At 38.0% G+C, this 22,020-nt stretch overlaps 1 protein-coding gene across 1 annotated transcript in view; it reads right to left on the bottom strand.

The window, feature by feature from the left end:
- Positions 1-22,020, bottom strand: part of plekha7b (pleckstrin homology domain containing, family A member 7b) — a 91,159-nt gene that overhangs the window by 39,592 nt on the left and 29,547 nt on the right. Inside the window, exons 4-8 of the mRNA XM_047363421.1 lie at positions 16,160-16,243; positions 7,774-7,885; positions 6,241-6,345; positions 5,878-5,950; positions 5,254-5,354 (exon numbers count right to left, since the gene is read on the bottom strand). Coding sequence (XP_047219377.1) covers positions 5,254-5,354; positions 5,878-5,950; positions 6,241-6,345; positions 7,774-7,885; positions 16,160-16,243 — 475 coding nt within the window. The remainder of the gene's footprint in view (positions 1-5,253; positions 5,355-5,877; positions 5,951-6,240; positions 6,346-7,773; positions 7,886-16,159; positions 16,244-22,020) is intronic.

The following is a 22,020-nucleotide window of genomic DNA, read 5'->3' as shown; positions in this document are numbered from 1 at the left end:
AAATATTTATACTTAAAATGCCAAGGTATTTCAAAGAGTGTGTGATGGCATGTGTTACTGGAAGGGAAACAGGCCCACAGCATCACAGATCATCTCCCAGACTTCACAGTTGATAATTTTTTTAATATTCAATATGTATTTTTTGTTTTTTTACAGATTCATCCTTATACACAATGTTTATTATGAAAAAGCTCAGTCTTAAGGTGCGTTTGCACTGCAGCAACCTTTTCAGGAACCAGGGTGTTTTTCAGGGGTACTTTATCTTCCCCCTGCACATTTCTTCTGCAGGAACCAGTACCAACTCAGACAAAAGCGGGTAAAAATCTACCCTAAAACTTGCCTTGACAGAGAAGTGGGACTTTTTGTATGGACCCTCAACTAAAGGTGAAGCTTTGTTGTGGGAGAACACTAGCCCTTTCTTACTTGTTTAATAATCCCAGCATTTTGTTTCAGTCATCCAGTTTATCTTATCAGAGTTTACATTCAATTACACTTATAAACCCTGACAATGTTAGTTTAATTTAAATGGCCCAGGTATCAGTATCCCAGTCAAAATGCACCAAAAAACTGAGTAGGTAGATAAAAAAGTTGCAGAGAAAAAAGTTCAGGAACCCATAGTGAAAACTTGCCTAAAGTTTCATCTAACCAAAGCATACAGTTCTACTTTAGCTTCTAGCAGCTTTTAGCAAACTCCAGATTTCTGTTTCTCATGGTAGGATAGAAAAAGCTTTTCCTGGTATGTCGCCCAAGCAACTGATTGGCATGTAGGTAGCATTTGACGTCTGTTATGGAAACTTGTCGGAACTCTAAATGACCTAAAAAGTAAAGTATCTCAAATCATTTTTTGCCACATTTATTACATAAGGATTCTTAGATCTGCCAATACATATAGAACCAACAATTTTGTGAAAAGTTAAAAGTTAAAAAGATATGATATTTTTCTCCACAGAATAAATGTACTCAGATGAAAGGTTGAGTTATTTATTAATTTGAATGATTTTTACATATTTCTACCAGGGTTGCCAATAATTGTGGAGGGTGCTATACAAACACTTTTTAAATATGCTTAAAGCTTAAAAACACTTTCTTTATTAATTAAAGTGAATATATCACATTAAAAGTCATATGTGCATCTTACATTGTCAAACAATACAAAGTATTGCATGTACAGCATAAGACTAACTGCTGATGGCAACGTAAATTAAATAAAATGCAATGAATTTGCATCCTCACTGAAAGGAGAGTGGAAGACACAGATGGGACCCAGCCACCCACCCAACCGTGATGATGAAAAGCGATAAGGAATAAGCAACATGACAAGACAAATACCAGAGCCACTGAACATGATACTGTGAGTGCTGAAAGTGATCAGCAGGTCAAATAAGTTTCATGCTCGGCCAGTTTGTAACAATTCATAATGAACTATAACTGGAAGATGGATAACTAAACATATCAGAACGTTCAACACGTTTTCTTTGCTACAAAGCAGGATTTTGGATTTGAAATGAATCAAGAATAGACTCTCACTTGTATGACTCCAATGCATAAACTTAGTGTCAAATTCTAATTCTAATGCTTTCAGGATCTTCTGTATTTACTCAGATGCAATGCCAAAAAATGTGCCACTGTCTAAACAGACACAGACTTAACTGTGCAAACGAAGGAGAAGTTTGTTTTGCTCAGATTCATGCAGGCGAACTGTACATAAAAACTGCTGAAAGTCCGATGAACTCTGGCATTGTCTCACAGATGACTTGCTGCAGTCATGCTTGCTTATGGTAAGGCCTAAATGCACATTTAGAAATGTGCACTCAGCATCAAGCGGCAGGATATGGAGTGAAATAAGGTGAGCATGGCGTTCTATCGATGAGGCTAAAGTGAAATCAAATACCTATTCATGCAAGACAGGAAGCCTTTGTGACTCAGGACAGAAGTCCGCAGAGAACAGTACTCACTCCGCTCACGCAAACACACCAGGTCACAATGGAAGGCAATTAACCAACAGGGAATGAGAGAAACACAGCAAGATGAGCAAAAATAAGAGAACAGAAAACAACAGGAAGTTACAGCTGATCAGTGCTGACTCAGGTAAAGAAAACAGAAAATGGTGTCGACTGTGGTGTCACAGAAAGCAAGAATGAATAACAGTTCAACTTAAAAAATGGGAACAAATTGCATATTTGTTATAGTCTACTATTAACAAAGTCCCTAAAGATATTTTTCTTCTTTAAGTGTCTGATTTGTGGTTGATTCCCTGAGTTTAGGAGCTTTTCTTTATTCCTGAACGATTGAAGAAACAAAAACAAAACTAGTTGCTTTAACTAAGGTTAAAGCAGCCATAGTCCAAACTAAAACCTTAAAAAAAAAACTTCAACTATTGATCAAGAGCATTGTAAAACATTACAAGACAGCTTGGCTTCTTGGAAGTAAAGTATAAAGAAATGAAAGATGAGTCGAGGCTATTGCACCATGTTACATTTGATTTTTTTCCCCTCACAACCTTGTTTTTTTTTTCAGCTCCGTTTGTCAGAAAGTTTGCAAATCACAATACATTTCAGAGGCTCTAAGATTCAGTAATATCCCTTTCACTGAACTGTGGTCATGCTTCTTGAGCAGTAAAGAACATTTCAAGTTTCTCAGACCCACATAATTAAATTTACCCTAATAAATGACGTCTGAAAGCAAAGCTGAAGTAGTTTGAGGGAAGTGCTCCATACAAGGTGGTACAGGAGAACCAGGCCTCAATGTCTAATCTAAACTTATATATATATATATATATATATACTCCCCAACTAGCAAGGGGGAGGAGACGGTGAACAGGCTGAAGGTAAGATTAATATTTCAAGCATCCCAATTATCATACAAATTTCATTGTATGCCGTGAAGCTCAGGAGACACACACCTCACAGGCACACGAGATCCAATTCACACTGTGTGCACACTCTCACACATTTGCACAGAAACACTAAAAGTACAAAGGGGCTAAAAGGATTGCAGCAGAATGGCCTGGTGCTGAAACAGTGGATCAAAATCTCAGGCATCAGGGGTTTTCACTGCAAACTCTGTGTAAAAGAGAAGCTGCCGCATGTCTTCACACAGGAGGCAGCATTTGCAAAATTGTTTAAAAAAGTCTTCGTGAGCAAGGAAAAGTAACAAAGATGTGATAATATATTAAAACCAAAAAGTCAGTCCACCCTATTTTAATGCTAAAGTCCATAACCAAACATTCCTAAAAAATATTACATCTTAAAATTGGACATTAACAAAAACAGACTTGACCAGCAACATGACAACATCACTGGGAAGTATTGCTGCTGATTAAATACTTCTGATGAACCTATCCTGAAGCGTATATACCACAAGTTTTTATCCTTATTTGGTCTGGTCTGATTGCCAAAACTACATTGAATCTAAATCTGACAGAAATGAATATTGCTGAGAAGTGGAACACATTCAAGACACCAGTAAATATTCCTAAATGTAAAAAATAACAATCACTAAATAGAAAATATTTGGTTGAAAAGGTTCCCAAGACACACTTATCCTAACAAGGTAGCACCTAAGTAAGACTTGGCAAATCAATATATATATATATCTATATATATATATGTTGTGAAATACAGTCTGTATTCGTACGTATTTCTGAAATTTAATATCCTTTACTTAAATGTGATGTTATCTATCTAGCAGCTCTAACTTGGTCATTAAATAAAACACCACCTTCAAGTACCCCAGCAAATCTACAACAGAAAGGTTCAAATGAATCAGGTCAATTTCATGTTTCCCCCTTAAAATTCCCCACATAACAGCCCATAATGACAAAGAAAAACATGTCAATTTTATATTTATTTCATACAAGCAAACAAAAAACAGGCACATAGGTATCACAGCCTTTGTTTAAAACTTTTTAAAATGTTTTTTTTTGCAGCACTTGTGGCCTTTATTTTTTTATTTTTTGACAGTGAGCTGACAGAAAAGGAGAGAGGGGGGAAGACATGCGGCCAAGGTCAAAGGCCCAGGAGTCGAACCCATAACGACCTGCATAGGTCACGCATTTTGCTGGGTTAGATGCTGACATCTTACCCTCCATTAAGGGCCAGTCCAGCTCCTACAGCAGAAAAATGTCCCCACACCATGATACTGCCACCATGCTTGATTCAGAGTAAGGATGGTGCTAGCCAGGCGATTAATAGTGACTGTTTTTCTCCACACATAATAACTGGAATTCAGGCCAAAAGGGTTTGATTTGGTTTCATCAGACCAGATAAGTTTGTTTATCTTGATCTGACAGTCTCTAAGGTGCATTTTTTCATTAAAAAAAAATCCAAGTAGGCTGCAGTGTCCATCTAATTCATTGCTTGGTTATTTCTCTGATTGCTCTGTTGACAGCTGTAATACCTTATATAGACAAGTGTGTTACATTTCATAATCATGTTCAATCAACTGATTTTAGCACATGTGGACTCAAATAAACTTGGAGAAACATCTGAAGGACGATCAGAGGTGTGCCTGACCTGAACTATGAGTCTCAGGGCAACAGAGTTTTATTTCATTTTCTTATCTGAAGGGGTTTAAATTATTGTAGGTTTCCTTGTGTTTTCATTCACTATTTCAATGTTTTGGCCTAGATTTATTTGAATAAAAAAGGACAAGTTGTATTGCTTTGCGTTTTTGTTAAAAGTGGTGTTTTTGGTTATAATTTTTTCATAATGTTCATAATATTATTATATGTAAAAAAAATCCTTTTCAGACTGCCGTTCTACAGCCTCTGTTCGACTTGTGCTTATAAGGGCAGCGCAATAAAAATGTTTATCCTGCCTTCTCTTCATATTAGGTGAAAAATGCAGACCATGCATTGTTCTTCGAGGCTAATTTGATTAGATGATCTACTACTTAGCAATCCACTGTGAGAATGAAACAACAACTGAGACAGATGGAAAACATGGGAAAATGCAAAAAAACAAAAAATGTAGACAAGCATAAAAAAGGTGTTTGATACAAATAAATAGATTTGGACTATTTTTTAAAGAAGGGTTCTAAAAGTATTTTATTAATAAAGATTAATAAAAGCGAAAAACTAAAACTTTCTCATACTTCAAAAAATGTTTTAGATTGAGGCAGCAAAAAGATGCTTCCAGTCATCATGAGAGGATGTAAGAAGATGACAAGTAAATATAATTCAAAACTACGATATGACAGATTTTCCAATGTTCGTGACAAAAAGGATCAGGGCTGGTTCCACTTCTGTGTTACCTTGAAAGCATATTTGCGGTTTATGTGGTCTTCAGACTCGACTGGTGCAATGACATAACTGGGCAGAGGGATGCTTCCCAGCACTGTTTCTTCTCGGCTGTCTGTTAAGAACACGGAGACACATATAAATGTATGGAATGTTGTTTAAAACAATGACTTCCGGCGAAAGCTTATACGCTGTTAATGAACAGTTACAGATTTACGAACAGCAGGAAAATGAGTGAAACATAAGTCATGGAGGCCTGCTGTCTCCACGAGGCCATGTGGTAGCATGTGTGACGATGGGGGATGTGGTTTTATCTATTATTCAGGAAGATTTATGGAGAAGAAGAGGCTGAGTGTATAGCAACACAAGCAGAGATTAAATCCTGTAATAAAGAACTTCTAGTTAATAAGGTAGAAAAAGTTGAGAGGATAAAAGCCAAGGATGTACTCGTACTCGTCTTCCGCTTTATCCGGGACCGGAAGACGAGTACGAGTATGTAAGGATGTAATGATAATAATAATAATAAATACTATTATTATTATTATTATATGACTTCAGAGAAGAGCACTAAGGGTCTCTGCTCTTCATTTAACAGCTATATTTTAAACTCTGGCCAAGTCCACTTTACACAGACTCACCTTTGTAGTAAAACAAGCAGTAGTCTGACAAAACAAACCACTTCCGTTTCCACAGCCGCATTCCAGAGCTGTCCTGGAGGTGAAGGGGAAAAAAATACAGCGCAGAGTGTGTTTAGAGGTCTTCCTCGAAGGAGTGAATTTTAATTCACATTTTAATTAAGAAGCAGTTTGGGAATAGTGTGCTTGTTAGCACAAGTGAGTGGGGGAAGACTATGTGCATATCATTAGAGCAGTAATTGAGCACCATTGCTTTTTTTTTCTTGTAGCATTTGGTACACATCTTCAGCTTCTAGATGTAGCTCATCACCGTAGCTGTTGTGTTTTTATCTCTTTCCATGAGTTTAGGTGTGAGTATGTACTCACCTGTTTGTAGAGCCAGCCTCTTACTACCACTGGGATGTTGAGGTTTCTTTTAATAGCGTGATCCCTTTTGCCAAAGCCGTGTAGTTTTCCAGTTCCTCTGGAGGTCTACAGAAAGCAAACAAAGCCACTAAACAGTTAATTGTGTGGTGACATGGGTAAAGGAGTTCAGTTGTTTGCTTATGTGAGATTACAATGAGAAACAGAGCAAAACAGCGATCACACGCAGTGCTTTGAAAAAGTATTTACTCCTTAGAGGTTTCATCTGGTTTTTTTTTGTCAAGATAACCAGAGTAAATACAACAGGAGATTTTCAAAGGATGATCTCATTTATTTAAGGGAAAACGTATCCAAACCAACCTGACCCTATGTGAAAAAGTAGTCCCCTCTAATCACTCTCAAATCCTAATTACTGGTTGTGCCACCCTTGCCAGCAACAACTACCATAATGTGTTTTTTGATAACTGGAAATCTGTCTTTTACATTGCTTTGGAGAGATTTTGGCCCACTCTTGTTTACAGAATTGTTATAGGTCTGCACACTGTAGATTTTGAACCATGAGTGCCCTCTGTAGCGTTACCTCACGGCAACTAAATCAGATTTATGTCTTTGACGAGGCCAATCCAAATCCTTCATTTTGTTTTTGCTTTTTGGGTCAGTCAGAAGTTGACTTACGTGCTTCAGAGTTACGATACTTTATATAATGAATAGCCCAAAGGTTAATTAAAAAAACACCACAGGCACCTGTTAATGTGGTGAAATACAAGAGCAAATTTGGAAAAATATGGCGCACCATAAAATAAAAGGTTTATAAAACTCTGTCTGATATATACCTCCACCTCCTAATGTAAACCTCCAACCAACAGCTCACGAAACAATGGTAGTGGCAAACTATTACCATAGCCTTGGTGAAAGACTTGACGTATGGAACCTGTGGCATTGACAGCCGTTGATCGCAAGTTCATTTTAAAAAATTGGCAAAAAATACAACAAATCATGGAGAATAAGGTGACTGTTCTTTAAATGCTTGAGGATAACATGCTTTCCTACATCCTTCTCATGGATCCTTTAAGAAGGTATTTTACTGGAGCTTTCTCTTAAAGTGGACTGAAGATGGATAAAGGGAAAAAGATACTTTACTCTTTACAAAGTATTAACGGTTGCATGTCTATTTTACTTTTTTGTGTTCCTTTGCCAGGGCAAAACATATTTATTGAGAAAATGACCATTATTACCTAAACAACATTATCTTTCTTCATCTGAAATATGAGCAGAAGGGAACTTGAAGTAAAAGTAAAACATCTAAATCTAATAATAGTAGCTTAATATATCATTTATGTGATTTGATGAATTCATTAACATACATAAACAGGGCAGCTTTTTCAGCTATGTTCTATTTGGATCAAATCTTCAGCCAGCTCAGACAAAGATCATAATTTTCTCATCAATTGTTCAAGTTTTTTAATAAAACAAAGCACAAATCGAAACCAAAATCTACTCATGCATCAGCTCAATTCTTTGTAAAATGAAGCTCACCTTTGATCCTGAGGTGACATCCACTGCAGCTGGGGTCACAGCCCTGGAGGACTCTGTGACCATGCTGGGAGACCTCTGATTGGCCGTTAGCTTGGACATGCGGGCGTCTATCCTGCAGTTAACAGCACAGTGTAAATGACGATGAGTAACACAGACAGGATGAGAAGACCAGAACAATGATGGTCCTTCTTAATTCCTGTAGTGACAAGCTGTGAAAAAGAGACCAGACCTCTGCTGAGCTTTCACATATAAAAGGAAATTACTATTTCCTGACACCAACAGCAAGACCTGTCACAAACAATGGCTTCTGTCGTAGGATGTTTTAGTTGAATAGGAAAGAACTAAGTGGTAATACTTAGACTAACCCCACAGCACACGTGGTATGCAAAAATAAACAAGATCAAAACACAGCCATTGGTACAATTCTTTGGACCACTAATCTACTTCACAATACTTCATTTTCACAGAAAATCTGAATTTTCCAAAGGATCAAATCAAATTGACTTCAGATTATTTCTGTTACTGAAAGTGAGTGCTACCTCTTTCTTTCATAGTTGATGTTAAAAGGATTTTAGGAGGGTTGTTGGACCATAGCAATCCTTACCATTAGCAGCTCCAGAGTTGCTTGCAGTGATGGCTAATTAAACACAGAAACAACATAAATGATGAAAGTCTTTAATTGGATTTGTGTACTGAACATATCAGATGGTAAACTTTTGTAAAGCCGCTCTTTTTGTCTTGGAGGCAACTAGACAGGCCACCTTGTTGTCAAGAATACAAAAGCTGTACCGTGAATTTATTTTGCCTTGCTCTGTTTTTTTTTTCATACAATACCGGTCCTTCTCAAAATATTAGCATATTGTGATAAAGTTCATTATTTTCCATAATGTCATGATGAAAATTTAACATTCATATATTTTAGATTCATTGCACACTAACTGAAATATTTCAGGTCTTTCATTGTCTTAATATGGATGATTTTGGCATACAGTTCATGAAAACCCAAAATTCCTATCTCACAAAATTAGCATATTTCATCCGACCAATAAAAGAAAAGTGTTTTTAATACAAAAAACGTCAACCTTCAAATAATCATGTACAGTTATGCACTCAATACTTGGTTGGGAATCCTTTTGCAGAAATGACTGCTTCAATGCGGCGTGGCATGGAGGCAATCAGCCTGTGGCACTGCTGAGGTCTTATGGAGGCCCAGGATGCTTCGATAGCGGCCTTTAGCTCATCCAGAGTGTTGGGTCTTGAGTCTCTCAACGTTCTCTTCACAATATCCCACAGATTCTCTATGGGGTTCAGGTCAGGAGAGTTGGCAGGCCAATTGAGCACAGTGATACCATGGTCAGTAAACCATTTACCAGTGGTTTTGGCACTGTGAGCAGGTGCCAGGTCGTGCTGAAAAATGAAATCTTCATCTCCATAAAGCTTTTCAGCAGATGGAAGCATGAAGTGCTCCAAAATCTCCTGATAGCTAGCTGCATTGACCCTGCCCTTGATAAAACACAGTGGACCAACACCAGCAGCTGACACGGCACCCCAGACCATCACTGACTGTGGGTACTTGACACTGGACTTCTGGCATTTTGGCATTTCCTTCTCCCCAGTCTTCCTCCAGACTCTGGCACCTTGATTTACGAATGACTTGCAGAATTTGCTTTCATCTGAAAAAAGTACTTTGGACCACTGAGCAACAGTCCAGTGCTGCTTCTCTGTAGCCCAGGTCAGGCGCTTCTGCCGCTGTTTCTGGTTCAAAAGTGGCTTGACCCGGGGAATGCGGCACCTGTAGCCCATTTTCTGCACACGCCTGTGCACGGTGGCTCTGGATGTTTCTACTCCAGACTCAGTCCACTGCTTCCGCAGGTCCCCCAAGGTCTGGAATCGGCCCTTCTCCACAATCTTCCTCAGGGTCCGGTCACCTCTTCTTGTTGTGCAGCGTTTTCTGCCACACTTTTTCCTTCCCACAGACTTCCCACTGAGGTGCCTTGATACAGCACTCTGGGAACAGCCTATTCGTTCAGAAATTTCTTTCTGTGTCTTACCCTCTTGCTTGAGGGTGTCAATAGTGGCCTTCTGGACAGCAGTCAGGTCGGCAGTCTTACCCATGATTGGGGTTTTGAGTGATGAACCAGGCTGGGAGTTTTAAAGGCCTCAGGAATCTTTTGCAGGTGTTTAGAGTTAACTCGTTGATTCAGATGATTAGGTTCATAGCTCGTTTAGAGACCCTTTTAATGATATGCTAATTTTGTGAGATAGGAATTTTGGGTTTTCATGAGCTGTATGCCAAAATCATCCGTATTAAGACAATGAAAGATCTGAAATATTTCAGTTAGTGTGCAATGAATCTAAAATATATGAATGTTAAATTTTCATCATGACATTATGGAAAATAATGAACTTTATCACAATATGCTAATATTTTGTGAAGGACCTGTAATGATCTGTAGGCAGGATTAATGATAACACAGTTCACATAATTGAGCGGTACCACAATATTCTTTTAACGTTTCATTTAATGAAGGAGATTCCCTCCCTGGAAGATTACTTATTTTGAGACGGTTTGTGACATTGCTGTTGTGGCCCAGCTTTTGGATGAAACAATGACTGAACTACACACATAGAATAAGAGACTGGTAAAACTCTGAATCCCAGAATGCACAGTTTTAACCCGTTCTCGTGCACAGCTCCCAGGAATGAGGGGTTTTACAGCTTTGATTTATGCTCTCCTTGCCTGTCCTGTCTGTTTAGGTGTCTTTAGGAAAGATGTGTCTTGCTAGTTTTATAGTTTGTGAGATGCTCAGAGCTTGAGATGTTTTTTTTTTTTATCCCTGACCTGTCCTGTGTGCTCCTTTGTCTTCACGTTGTTGTTTGTTCACTAATGTTCTCTAAAAGACCTCTGAGGGCTTCACATAATTTACAGAATGGATTTATACTTAGATTAAACAGACAGGGTGACTGTTACTCACTAATCTGATGACTTCTGAAGGCACTCACTTTGGTTCCACTTCATAATTATGTGCTACTTTGTGTTTGTCATATCTAAATCCCAATAAAATACACTCTCAAACATGTAATTTTAGTGAGAAAAAATTACAAAAATTATAAATCTACAAAAACATTTGCAAGTCATGGTATTTAGCAGAATTTTCAAAACCTTTGCAGATAAATGCTCCTCGGTTCCTTTAATGAGAATCGCTGTTAGGCTAATTTACCCCACCCAGCGCTTTATGAATAACTGGTTATTATTATTGCATCTTTACATGATTTTACATCATGCCTTGCATCAGAACCTCTAAACAACAAATGTGGTTACTCTGACAAGAGGCTGAACAGAACATTTAGGCAGTGAGGCAGGAGCAGGTATTTTAAAAATCACTGAGACTTAATCATTACATGCTCAGTCAACTCTCTCTCTTCTAGGTGGGAATAACACAAATCTAGGAAATCTGTTTATTACTTTAGTTCTTGTGTAAAAGTACAAAAAGCACAACTTTCTGCAGTCATTAGTAACTAAGTGCAGTTTTTTAAAGCTGTTCCATTATTTGTTCTTTAAATGGAATGTAAAAACATCATGGGGAAAAGTCTAGATATTTTCTTAATCGCAAAATTTAGTCAAGTCAAAATATGCACCTAGATGTAATCCCTATAACCGAACATAACACGTACTGCTGTGCAATGTAAAACTAAGGGCAATCCAGTATTTCCAATGCTTTTTCTCAATTGATTTCACCTCTGGAAGTAAACAACAAAGTAAAGTAAAATAAAGTATACATTTATTGGTGTCACCCAAAAAGACGAGTAAAATATATTCCTAAAAATGCATAATTTCAGACAAAAACTTTTTTAAAAGTCCAACCTTTAACTTCAGTTCATTTCATTTATCTTTCAAACAGCAGCTTCAGCGTCCATAATGTCAAATTCTACTGATCTTGGATGTGGGGTACCCCAAGGCTCTGTTTATAGCCAACGTCGTTTTCTTGCTATTGATACACCTGCTTGGACAGATCATTAATGAATTTCATAACAATTGAATTTTTTTTTTTTTTTCTCCTTTTAATCATGTTTTACTTTTTATGGTCTCTTTGTGAAGCGCTTTATTTTTATTTTATTTTTATTTTTGACAGTACATCCAAAAGTGATACCAAAAAACAGCAACTCACCAAAACCTCTACAGTAAGAGCAATAATGGGTAAAAACAACTGGAACAGTAACAAACAAGAACGGACAAGTCTGATATGCCCTACTCATAGTAAGCATGATGGTAAGGGAGGAAAAACAATATTAAAGGATACGGCAAACATTGTTTTTTCAGGGTTAGATAATCCAACTGTAACAAAAGATTAGTTTAATGGTTCTACAGATCTTTATTGTGGATGTTGATAAATGTGGATGTTGATAAATGCTGTATCTCCTTTAAAGTGCATATTACTACTCCCTTTTTGCACACCTTAAAACATAAAAGTTTACATCATAAGCATTTTGTTCCTACAAGACTTTCATTTCAAATAAATGCACCAGTCAAGCATAACCATTTATCCATTTTATTCTAACTTTACGCATGGTAAAGTGCAGCTTGACAATTAAACTATCAGTGTCACGGTTCTGTCACGTTTACTTGGAATTGGACCCCACAATGCAGACGAGCAGGCAGCGTGATGGTAAGTGAAAAAGATTTAATAACAAAAACTCACTCACTACAGGAGACAGGAACAAAACAAACGGGCAAGCAAGACAGGCATGGCGTGGTCAAAAAATAAGACTTGAACATGAGAGCTAGACATGAGCATGAGAGTGAAAGATGTTTCCGCCAAGACTAACAGAACAGGTGTGAATATATGGCGTGAAAACCAGGTGTAGCAAGAAGACAGATTAACTTGAAGTAGGTGAACTGAATAAACGTAATTAACAGAACAAAACGTGACTGGAGCAAAACAGAGACTCTTGAACACAAACTAGAAAATCATGAAGCAAAAGCATAACCAGATCCGAAAACCAAACTTGACAAAACATGAACAAGACGACAAAACAAAAGCATGAACCAGGAAAATAAACTTAAACATGATTCAAAACTTGAACAGTGAAAAACATAAGGAAAAACACTGAAACCAAAAACCAAACAACCCATGACAATCAGATGATTATTTAAAGTTTTTGAAAATTATAGGTCCCACAAAGTAAGCAGGACATAAATAAAAACCTTAATAGAATTTCCCAGTCTTGGTGGGAAAGTTATCAGCTGACTTGTTTCTGTAAAAAAACAATTACCCTTAGTAGACCCTAATGCCTTTTGTGTTACCTCTGACTTTATTTTTAACCATCTTGGAGTTAGTACTATTCACACTGAGAGGCAATCAGCTTTACTATAGAAAATGAATTTTCCTTCTTACCGTTATAAAAAAATAAAGTATGTTTATTCGTATAAAGGTCTATGTCTGCAAAACTAATATATTGACCAAAAAACCAAAGACACAACCAAAATCATCTGACAAGTTCCCAAACCAGTTAACTGCAGTGGTTATACTTGTTCCTATTTCCCCACTTTCCTCTTGGACTTAATCTAAAGGATCAGGTAGGGATGGAAATCAAAGACTGGATCACAAAGTGGAATAAAGAGTAAAAGAGTAAAGGCAACTTAAGACCAGAATACAGTCTCAGCTATGACTGCTGCCAACATTTTACACGATGTTCATCTCATATCATGAGGATGCTGCCAATTTATGTGAAGCTTTCATACTGTTTACCACCACGGTCATAGGAATAGCTTCCCAGGAGATTTGTTGTCGCATGCGGAAGACCAAAGCAATATTTCATGAAGTGTTGTGCAGAAGAGAGAGAGATGCTGTCCTCTTTTTATCCGGGCTTGTCTTGCCTTGATTGAAGTGACAGGATGGAGTATTTGACATGTTTAAATCCTTTTGAGCTTTGTGTGTACATGAAAGGAGATAATTAATGGATCAAAGTGTAATAATCTATAGGAAGTCGAAGGCTTCAGGCCAGTACAACACAGACTGATCGACTTCTCTGTGGCCTCCAGAAGCTGCTTCCTCCCATCAAGACATACTCAATCTGAATTAAATCTCCAGGGAGCACACTGACTCCTCTTAACCCAGAGGGAATAATTCACGGAAATAAACCTGCTTCATAATAACTTAATACATGCAAAATTAATCACAAAAATATTGTATATTTGCAAACAGCTATTCAAATTTCATGTTAAGGTTGAATAAAACACAAACATAACCTACATAAGAAGCCTTTGTATCCTTCTCTTGGTTTGACAATATTATATATTTTCACTCTACATATGCCGGCTTTTTACTCTAACTCATACAAAGAAGAACCGATCAGCGTAAGGGCTATAGCACTAATAAATATATTTCTCTCAATTTGTTTTTATTTAATACATTAATGTAACAAACACTGCTCATTCATGAAAAATAATGAAAAATAATATGCTGCAGGTTCTTGACTGATGTAGTTGTTTTAAGTACGAAATAAATTGCAGGGATAACAAGATTATTCCCTTTACGTATCGATGTATGTACTCCTGACCCTACTGCCTTCAAAACTTGCTTAATTCTTGGTAGCATTTAAATTAACAAGGTATCGTACAGATTTTTGAGCGATTTTGTTGACATGGCATCCCGTAGCAGCATCCTATGGCGGCATCCCAAAGGCGCTGCAGATTTGTTATCTTTAGACTGTTCCTCATTTAGTCATCTATAAATCACCTTTTATCTTCACTCTGTATGTGTGCTGAATTATATTCTAATTCATATGCTGATAACTATAGCTGTCAGGTGGAAAATTAAACCTCTGATATTTGAAATAAAGGATGACCACTTTATTACTGAACCATGGTAGTCTCTCTGAATATAATTTAACACGTAATTGATGTTCCATATAGCTTTCTAAAGGGAAACAGCATTAAAATGCAATAAATGTGCTTACCTGTGATCTTGCATATGAAGTGTTTAAATCATTTACTTAAAACAGAAAATGAGGCAGTGCATTGTTTTTCTCTGGCATCTCAAAGGTAAGGAACTTTTCCAGAACTGTTTTCTGCAGCAAATCTTTCTTCCCACTCTGGTTTCTAAATAAGCAAGCTACTTTGACTTTCTTATTTGTCCTTTGTATTGTATAGGACTGTTTAATGATTTTGGCTACAAACTTTCTGCTTTGGGAACAAAAGCTTTTTTCAACACCAGACTTGACTATTACAAACTGCTTTTACATTTATAAGGCTCTCCAATTATTTTATTGTGTGACAGGGTGTCATTATATTTAACCCCACCCAGATGATATACAAATCCACAGTTTAAGGAGGACTGCTCTGAGGATGAGGGAGAATTTGTTAGGAGATGAATGATGAGATGAATGAGAAGATTGCAGAGGAAACACATAATGAAAGTCCAGATGTCTCACACTTCTTTGCCCATAGTGGTTTGCAATGCATGATCAGATGACACCAACCACCCTAAGTACAATCACACACCTGTTGTCTTATATTGTGCTGTAACCCTGCCATGCATCTTTGATGGGTTTGCAGAACTAGATTTATACAACTATATAAAACAACAATACACCCACCTGCCATGTCAGAACAGTATATGTGGTGGGTAATGAAAACAATTTTATTTTATTATTTATTTTTGTACATTTCCAATGTTTTTTTCTTGGCTTTGCTAAAAATTCACAAAGCACATTCAGATTTCTATAACACAATATAAATTGTGAGAAATAGCTGTGATTTTCCTCCCTTGCCACATGTTGATTTACTCTTGGGCAAGGCATTAAACAACAGGTTGTCTATCCATCTCCATATTTTGATGTATGAATGCGTGCAGCTTTGTGAGCGAGTAAATCTAGCAGAAAAGCAGTTCATGTGGTCGGTGCAACTGAAATAGCACTATGTAAGTCCAGCCCATCTAGCATTTACCTAAGCAAAACTGACGGGCATCTTCCTAACTAGGCCGAGTGATCAGTCAGATTGATTACATTGAATACAAAAAGGTCCAAATGCACTTGTTAGTTTCAGTTTCACTGCAGTGTCATTATGATCACAACTAATGAGGTAATAATGTGAAGAACAAAGCTAATGAGCTGCAAAATCCAAATATAGGGTCACATTATTGCAGTACTAAACATCATTACACTGGAAAATAAATTCACTTTGACAAACGAAGTTAACATGCCAATCTTTCCCACTATTCTTACTATGAGACGGTTACTGACAGTCAGCTTGTAAGTGTTTACACAGCCTCTAATAGGCTTAATTGAGAATGAAAATGGGCGGATACGCAGGTTATTTGTGGGTATTTTGTTTTCCAAACATGTCCTTTGTGCGTTCAGGCATTCAGAATAAAGACCAGCTCACCTGTCTTGTAAGGTGTATTCTATGTTTTCAGGTGAAATCTGTCGAGTCACTGGATGCCGAAATGACGTGCTCCTCAAGTTGTGGCTGCAAAACAAACAAAAAAAAGCCAAATGAGAAAACCAGATGAGTAGTTTATAGAATTAAAACCTATGTCTCTGGATGATCTAGTGTAGTTCTTTATTTCAGTTTGTTGCTAGTTGAAGCCACAAACCCAAATTTCCCAAGAAAAGTCTACGGTGGCACTGCAGCAAATGTTCCTTTACAGAAAGTTTAGGGCTCAGCAATCTTCCTCATCCAGCTCACTGGGCTTTATTGATTCCAGCAAGATGGGGCCATTCATTGCTTTAACTAGAGCATAAACCCATCTTATTGTTGCAGGACAGTATAAGAACCAGAACCAATGCTCCGGATTAAAGTATTATACTAGTGCCATTCACTGACATCCTAAGAATATTATGATCTCAAATTAAAAAATAAAATACACTGTCAACCAGCCAATCAGTCTCAGTTCAGTCAACTTCTTCCAGACTAATTAGGCTCTAAGCATGCTCAAAGGTGCAGTCTACATCTGCCTTAACAAGACCTTAAGAAAACAAACTTGTCCTGAAAAACAATATTTAACACGACATGTTGGAAACATATTTTCAGGACATGTCTTGCTAATGTTTAACAGGTTGTAGCAAATAGATAATACACAGAGGTAAAGGGAAATCATGCTTCTATCTCTGACTTTTGTTCTTATCTATTTAATTTCCCCCCATAATTTTAATCATCCTTCTGTTTTTGAGCACCTCCTGACTAAACTTAGGTTGCATTTCTTTTTTCTAACGTGGCATTAATTCAAAAGCCCACTAAAGGTTGTTTATATTATCTTTGTTCAAGGAACTGAGAGATATATCAGGCTATATTAAAAAATAGAATCCTCTAAAGGAAAGCTGTTCAGTTTCAGTCCAATAAAGGCACAGCGGGACACAAACAGAGCGGTTCCTCTGCATCACCATGCAGCAAGGGGAGGACAATCTAACCGAACAGGGTCGGAAGACTTATGAGTTGACATTTCAGCGAAGTTCAGACGGATCGCTGCAATCATGCACACACAAAAAATGAAAACACTGACATCACATTGACAACACAAGCATTTATGATATTATGCATGTTCACATTTACAAAATAACACCATATGCCCACAAATTTCATTTAAGGCAGGAACAGCTCGTGACAACCCGCGCCACCTTGTGCACACAAAGCACTGCACCAGCACTGCTCCCTCCCGTTAATTAGGAATCTGGATTGTTTTTTTTTTTAGGCTTTTGTTTTAGGGACATTATTTCTGAACTATTTGTCATGGAATTTGCAGCACCTCCAAGCACTGCAGCACTGTAGGCCTATTTATTTGCAGCGCGGTAGCTTCGTTTAAAGTCAGGAACAACTCTGTTACACAGGGCACGACACACTCCTGGTATAACAGACTGCATGTAGTTGTCAAACAATGCCTCAAAAACCAATCTAGATAGCACTTGATAAATAACAATTTATATAAAAGAGATTTTAAAGAGATTCTGTTTTGTAACTATTGGTTTATTTACCAAATAATTACCACCTATAATATTCAGGGACAGATGGTGCATTTTCACTAGATACTGAATACTGAAACACACTCTCTGTTACACAAATCACACATTTCTGGGGACTTTAACCCAGCAAACAGGCAACCAGCCACTCCACTTGCATATTATTGTGTGAGAGCAGAGTTTCTGTTTTGACCCAGATAAGGATGAGAAAGAATGAGTGGCATCCCTGCATGCAATGATCTTCAAGAGGGCATCTTTCACTACCTCACCTCATTCCAAGATAAGTGAACTGACCTAGTGTGTGACAACTCAGTTTGACCTTTAACATAGGCACAGAAAAATAAGGGTTTCATAAAAACAGAACTCGGTTCGATAATAAAGTAGGGCTACTTCTGCGTGAATAGCAGGTAACCTGAGAACAAACTGGCATGCTGGTCTAAATATTTCCACAGAAATATGCAGAAGCTTAAATTATAATAAGAACCATGTGGTCCTTCTCTTGATGCTTCAACCAGTGAAGCTAAAATCTACGGTTCAGCCCTGGAATGCCATTTCAATCTTTTCCAGGAAAAACAAGAGGATCAGGTTAAACTTTGTCAGACACAGGCACTGAGTCCTTGCAGCAGGACAGCTACTAAAGCTCCAAACATAATCTTGTCCACACACACAGAAATGAACACCATAACCTGCATCTTTCTCCACAAAACACATCCACTGTCCTATGGTCTTGAGTTCTACTCACAAAACTTAAAACATGGAAAAAAATACCCCTGAAGAAGTCTGGATCTCCCTGCTACAAATGACTACTCTTTTACAGCATCTTCCTGCCACAATACACGCAGTTCAGACGCTCTCACCTGTTGTGAGATTGCGAGTCATCATAAATAAGCTGCCGGACTTGCTGTGAAGCTGCGGGCCCCGAGAATCCCACTGGAGTTAATGTGGCAGGTGAAAGATGCAGAGCGAGTGTCTCACAGCAGCTGTTCTCCACCAAGAGCAGAGAGAAGTGGAGCCAGCAGAAAGTAGGCTGAAGGGGGAGCTCTTAATCTCCAGTTTCTGATGTTCGCACAAGCTAATAAACAGAAGCATCTTCCTGCCACCGTGGGGATCCTCAGTGGCTTATCAGATCCTCCCCTGCACATGTCTGCCCCCCCACCCATTTTCACCTGTCCCTCTGTCTGAAGAACCCCTATAGGCCAGCACCTTTAAACTGTACTGTACGTTTTATTAAAAGGCTGGTTATACAGCAGCAGGATAAAAATGAACGGTAACAGACAGTTAATTCATCAACCAGAATGTTTTTGTAAGGCAATGTATCTTCATATGAAATTTCAGTATCATGACAGCTCAATGTAATAGATTTCAACAAAAATGATGAATATGTCCAAGTACTACCACATTGTTGTTACTATTGTAACAAATCCTGACTGTCTAAACCAGTGTACTGAAATAAGTTGTCTCCAGTTTTTTTTTTTGTTAGTACACTGATGATCTATATTATGTCCTGAACTTGTTAGGTTTCTTCAAAGGTAAATTCAATGTGCCTGATTTCTCTGAGAGCTATGCTTAGAGGGGTTATAACATAATCCAGGCAATAGGGGAAACCAACATTCTGTAGGACAGTGACAAATATTAAACATAAAAGGTAAACTATGGTTGAGCTAAAACATCAGATTATGTAAATTAATTTCAACTGTTTTATGCTAGAGTCCAAAAACATCCATTTTAGGTTAAATGCTCTCTCTAAATTTCCCTCTGGTATAAATGTGTGTGTGTATGGATGTTTGTCTCTGTGCTGCCATGTGGCAACCTGTCCAGGATGTGCTCTGCTTCTTGCCCACTCACTCCTGGAGATAGACATCAGCTCCTTCACTACTCTTTAAGGGTGGGTGCGGAAAATTGATGGGTGGGTGGATGTTTTACTGCATGTTCTACTTGATTGTTTATTTGATTTTTTTTTTTTTAGATATAATCTGTCCCAACCACTCTAATTCAGTAACACATCAGACAAAGATTGTGTTTTCTTTTTTGTTTTAGATTTTTGTGGGAAGTTTTATTTTTTCAAAAAAACAAAATGGAAATTGAAGTCTGAAAAATCATATAAACATGCTTTGGTATACCCAAAAAAATAAAAATAAAAATTAAATAAAGGTTTGGTAATAAACAAATTTTTTCTTTGGATCCCTGGTCACAACAAGAGGATCCTTGATTTAACATCTCCCTAAACCAGGGTTCCTCTTTTTTTGAGGCGAAATGGGAAGTCAGTGCACTTAAACTTACATTCTAGAGGTGAGTAACAGGAAAATAAGTGTTTGGCAATAAGACAGCCATCAGGCCATTTAATTAACTGCTGACTTAATTTCCACAACAGTCGAAACAGCTGCAATAAAAGAATCATTAACTTTAGAAAGTTATTAGAGCACAAGTGAAATGTTTCAGAAGAATCTAAAGAATCCAATAAAAGCCAATCAAGTGGCCCCATATGCATGCGGATCACAAGCAAGAGACAGTGAAACAAACTGTGTTCACTGAACACAGTCATAGTGATTCATGCATCCACATAAGATATCCACCCCAGGCAATACAGGTCCTTCTCAAAATATTAGCATATTGTGATAAAGTTCATTATTTTCCATAATATCATGATGAAAATTTAACATTCATATATTTTAGATTCATTGCACACTAACTGAAATATTTCAGGTCTTTTATTGTCTTAATACGGATGATTTTGGCATACAGCTCATGAAAACCCAAAATTCCTATCTCACAAAATTAGCATATCATTAAAAGGGTCTCTAAACGAGCTATGAACCTAATCATCTGAATCAACGAGTTAACTCTAAACACCTGCAAATGATTCCTGAGGCCTTTAAAACTCCCAGCCTGGTTCATCACTCAAAACCCCAATCATGGGTAAGACTGCCGACCTGACTGCTGTCCAGAAGGCCACTATTGACACCCTCAAGCAAGAGGGTAAGACACAGAAATAAATTTCTGAACGAATAGGCTGTTCCCAGAGTGCTGTATCAAGGCACCTCAGTGGGAAGTCTGTGGGAAGGAAAAAGTGTGGCAGAAAACGCTGCACAATGAGAAGAGGTGACCGGACCCTGAGGAAGATTGTGGAGAAGGGCCGATTCCAGACCTTGGGGGACCTGCGGAAGCAGTGGACTGAGTCTGGAGTAGAAACATCCAGAGCCACCGTGCACAGGCGTGTGCAGGAAATGGGCTACAGGTGCCGCATTCCCCAGGTCAAGCCACTTTTGAACCAGAAACAGCGGCAGAAGCGCCTGACCTGAGCTACAGAGAAGCAGCACTGGACTGTTGCTCAGTGGTCCAAAGTACTTTTTTCAGATGAAAGCAAATTCTGCATGTCATTCGGAAATCAAGGTGCCAGAGTCTGGAGGAAGACTGGGGAGAAGGAAATGCCAAAATGCCAGAAGTCCAGTGTCAAGTACCCACAGTCAGTGATGGTCTGGGGTGCCGTGTCAGCTGCTGGTGTTGGTCCACTGTGTTTTATCAAGGGCAGGGTCAATGCAGCTAGCTATCAGGAGATTTTGGAGCACTTCATGCTTCCATCTGCTGAAAAGCTTTATGGAGATGAACATTTCATTTTTCAGCACGACCTGGCACCTGCTCACAGTGCCAAAACCACTGGTAAATGGTTTACTGACCATGGTATCACTGTGCTCAATTGGCCTGCCAACTCTCCTGACCTGAACCCCATAGAGAATCTGTGGGATATTGTGAAGAGAACGTTGAGAGACTCAAGACCCAACACTCTGGATGAGCTAAAGGCCGCTATCGAAGCATCCTGGGCCTCCATAAGACCTCAGCAGTGCCACTGGCTGATTGCCTCCATGCCACGCCGCATAGAAGCAGTCGTTTCTGCAAAAGGATTCCCGACCAAGTATTGAGTGCATAACTGTACATGATTATTTGAAGGTTGATGTTTTTTGTATTAAAAACACTTTTTTTTTTATTGGTCGGATGAAATATGCAAATGTTGTGAGATAGGAATTTTGGGTTTTCATGAGCTGTATGCCACAATCATCCGTATTAAGACAATAAAAGACTTGAAATATTTCAGTTAGTGTGCAATGAATCTAAAATATATGAATGTTAAATTTTCATCATGACATTATGGAAAATAATGAACTTTATCACAATATGCTAATATTTTGAGAAGGACCTGTAATTAGAAAGAGATATCATGGTTCTCCAGGAACCAATGCTGCAGCAGCCCAAGCCTAGGAAGCAAAAAATAATTGTAAAACCTAAACCAAGAAA

Source organism: Girardinichthys multiradiatus, chromosome 4 (genome assembly GCF_021462225.1).
Source record: "Girardinichthys multiradiatus isolate DD_20200921_A chromosome 4, DD_fGirMul_XY1, whole genome shotgun sequence".
Lineage (NCBI taxonomy): Eukaryota > Metazoa > Chordata > Actinopteri > Cyprinodontiformes > Goodeidae > Girardinichthys > Girardinichthys multiradiatus.
This window is presented reverse-complemented; position numbering and strand designations above follow the sequence as displayed.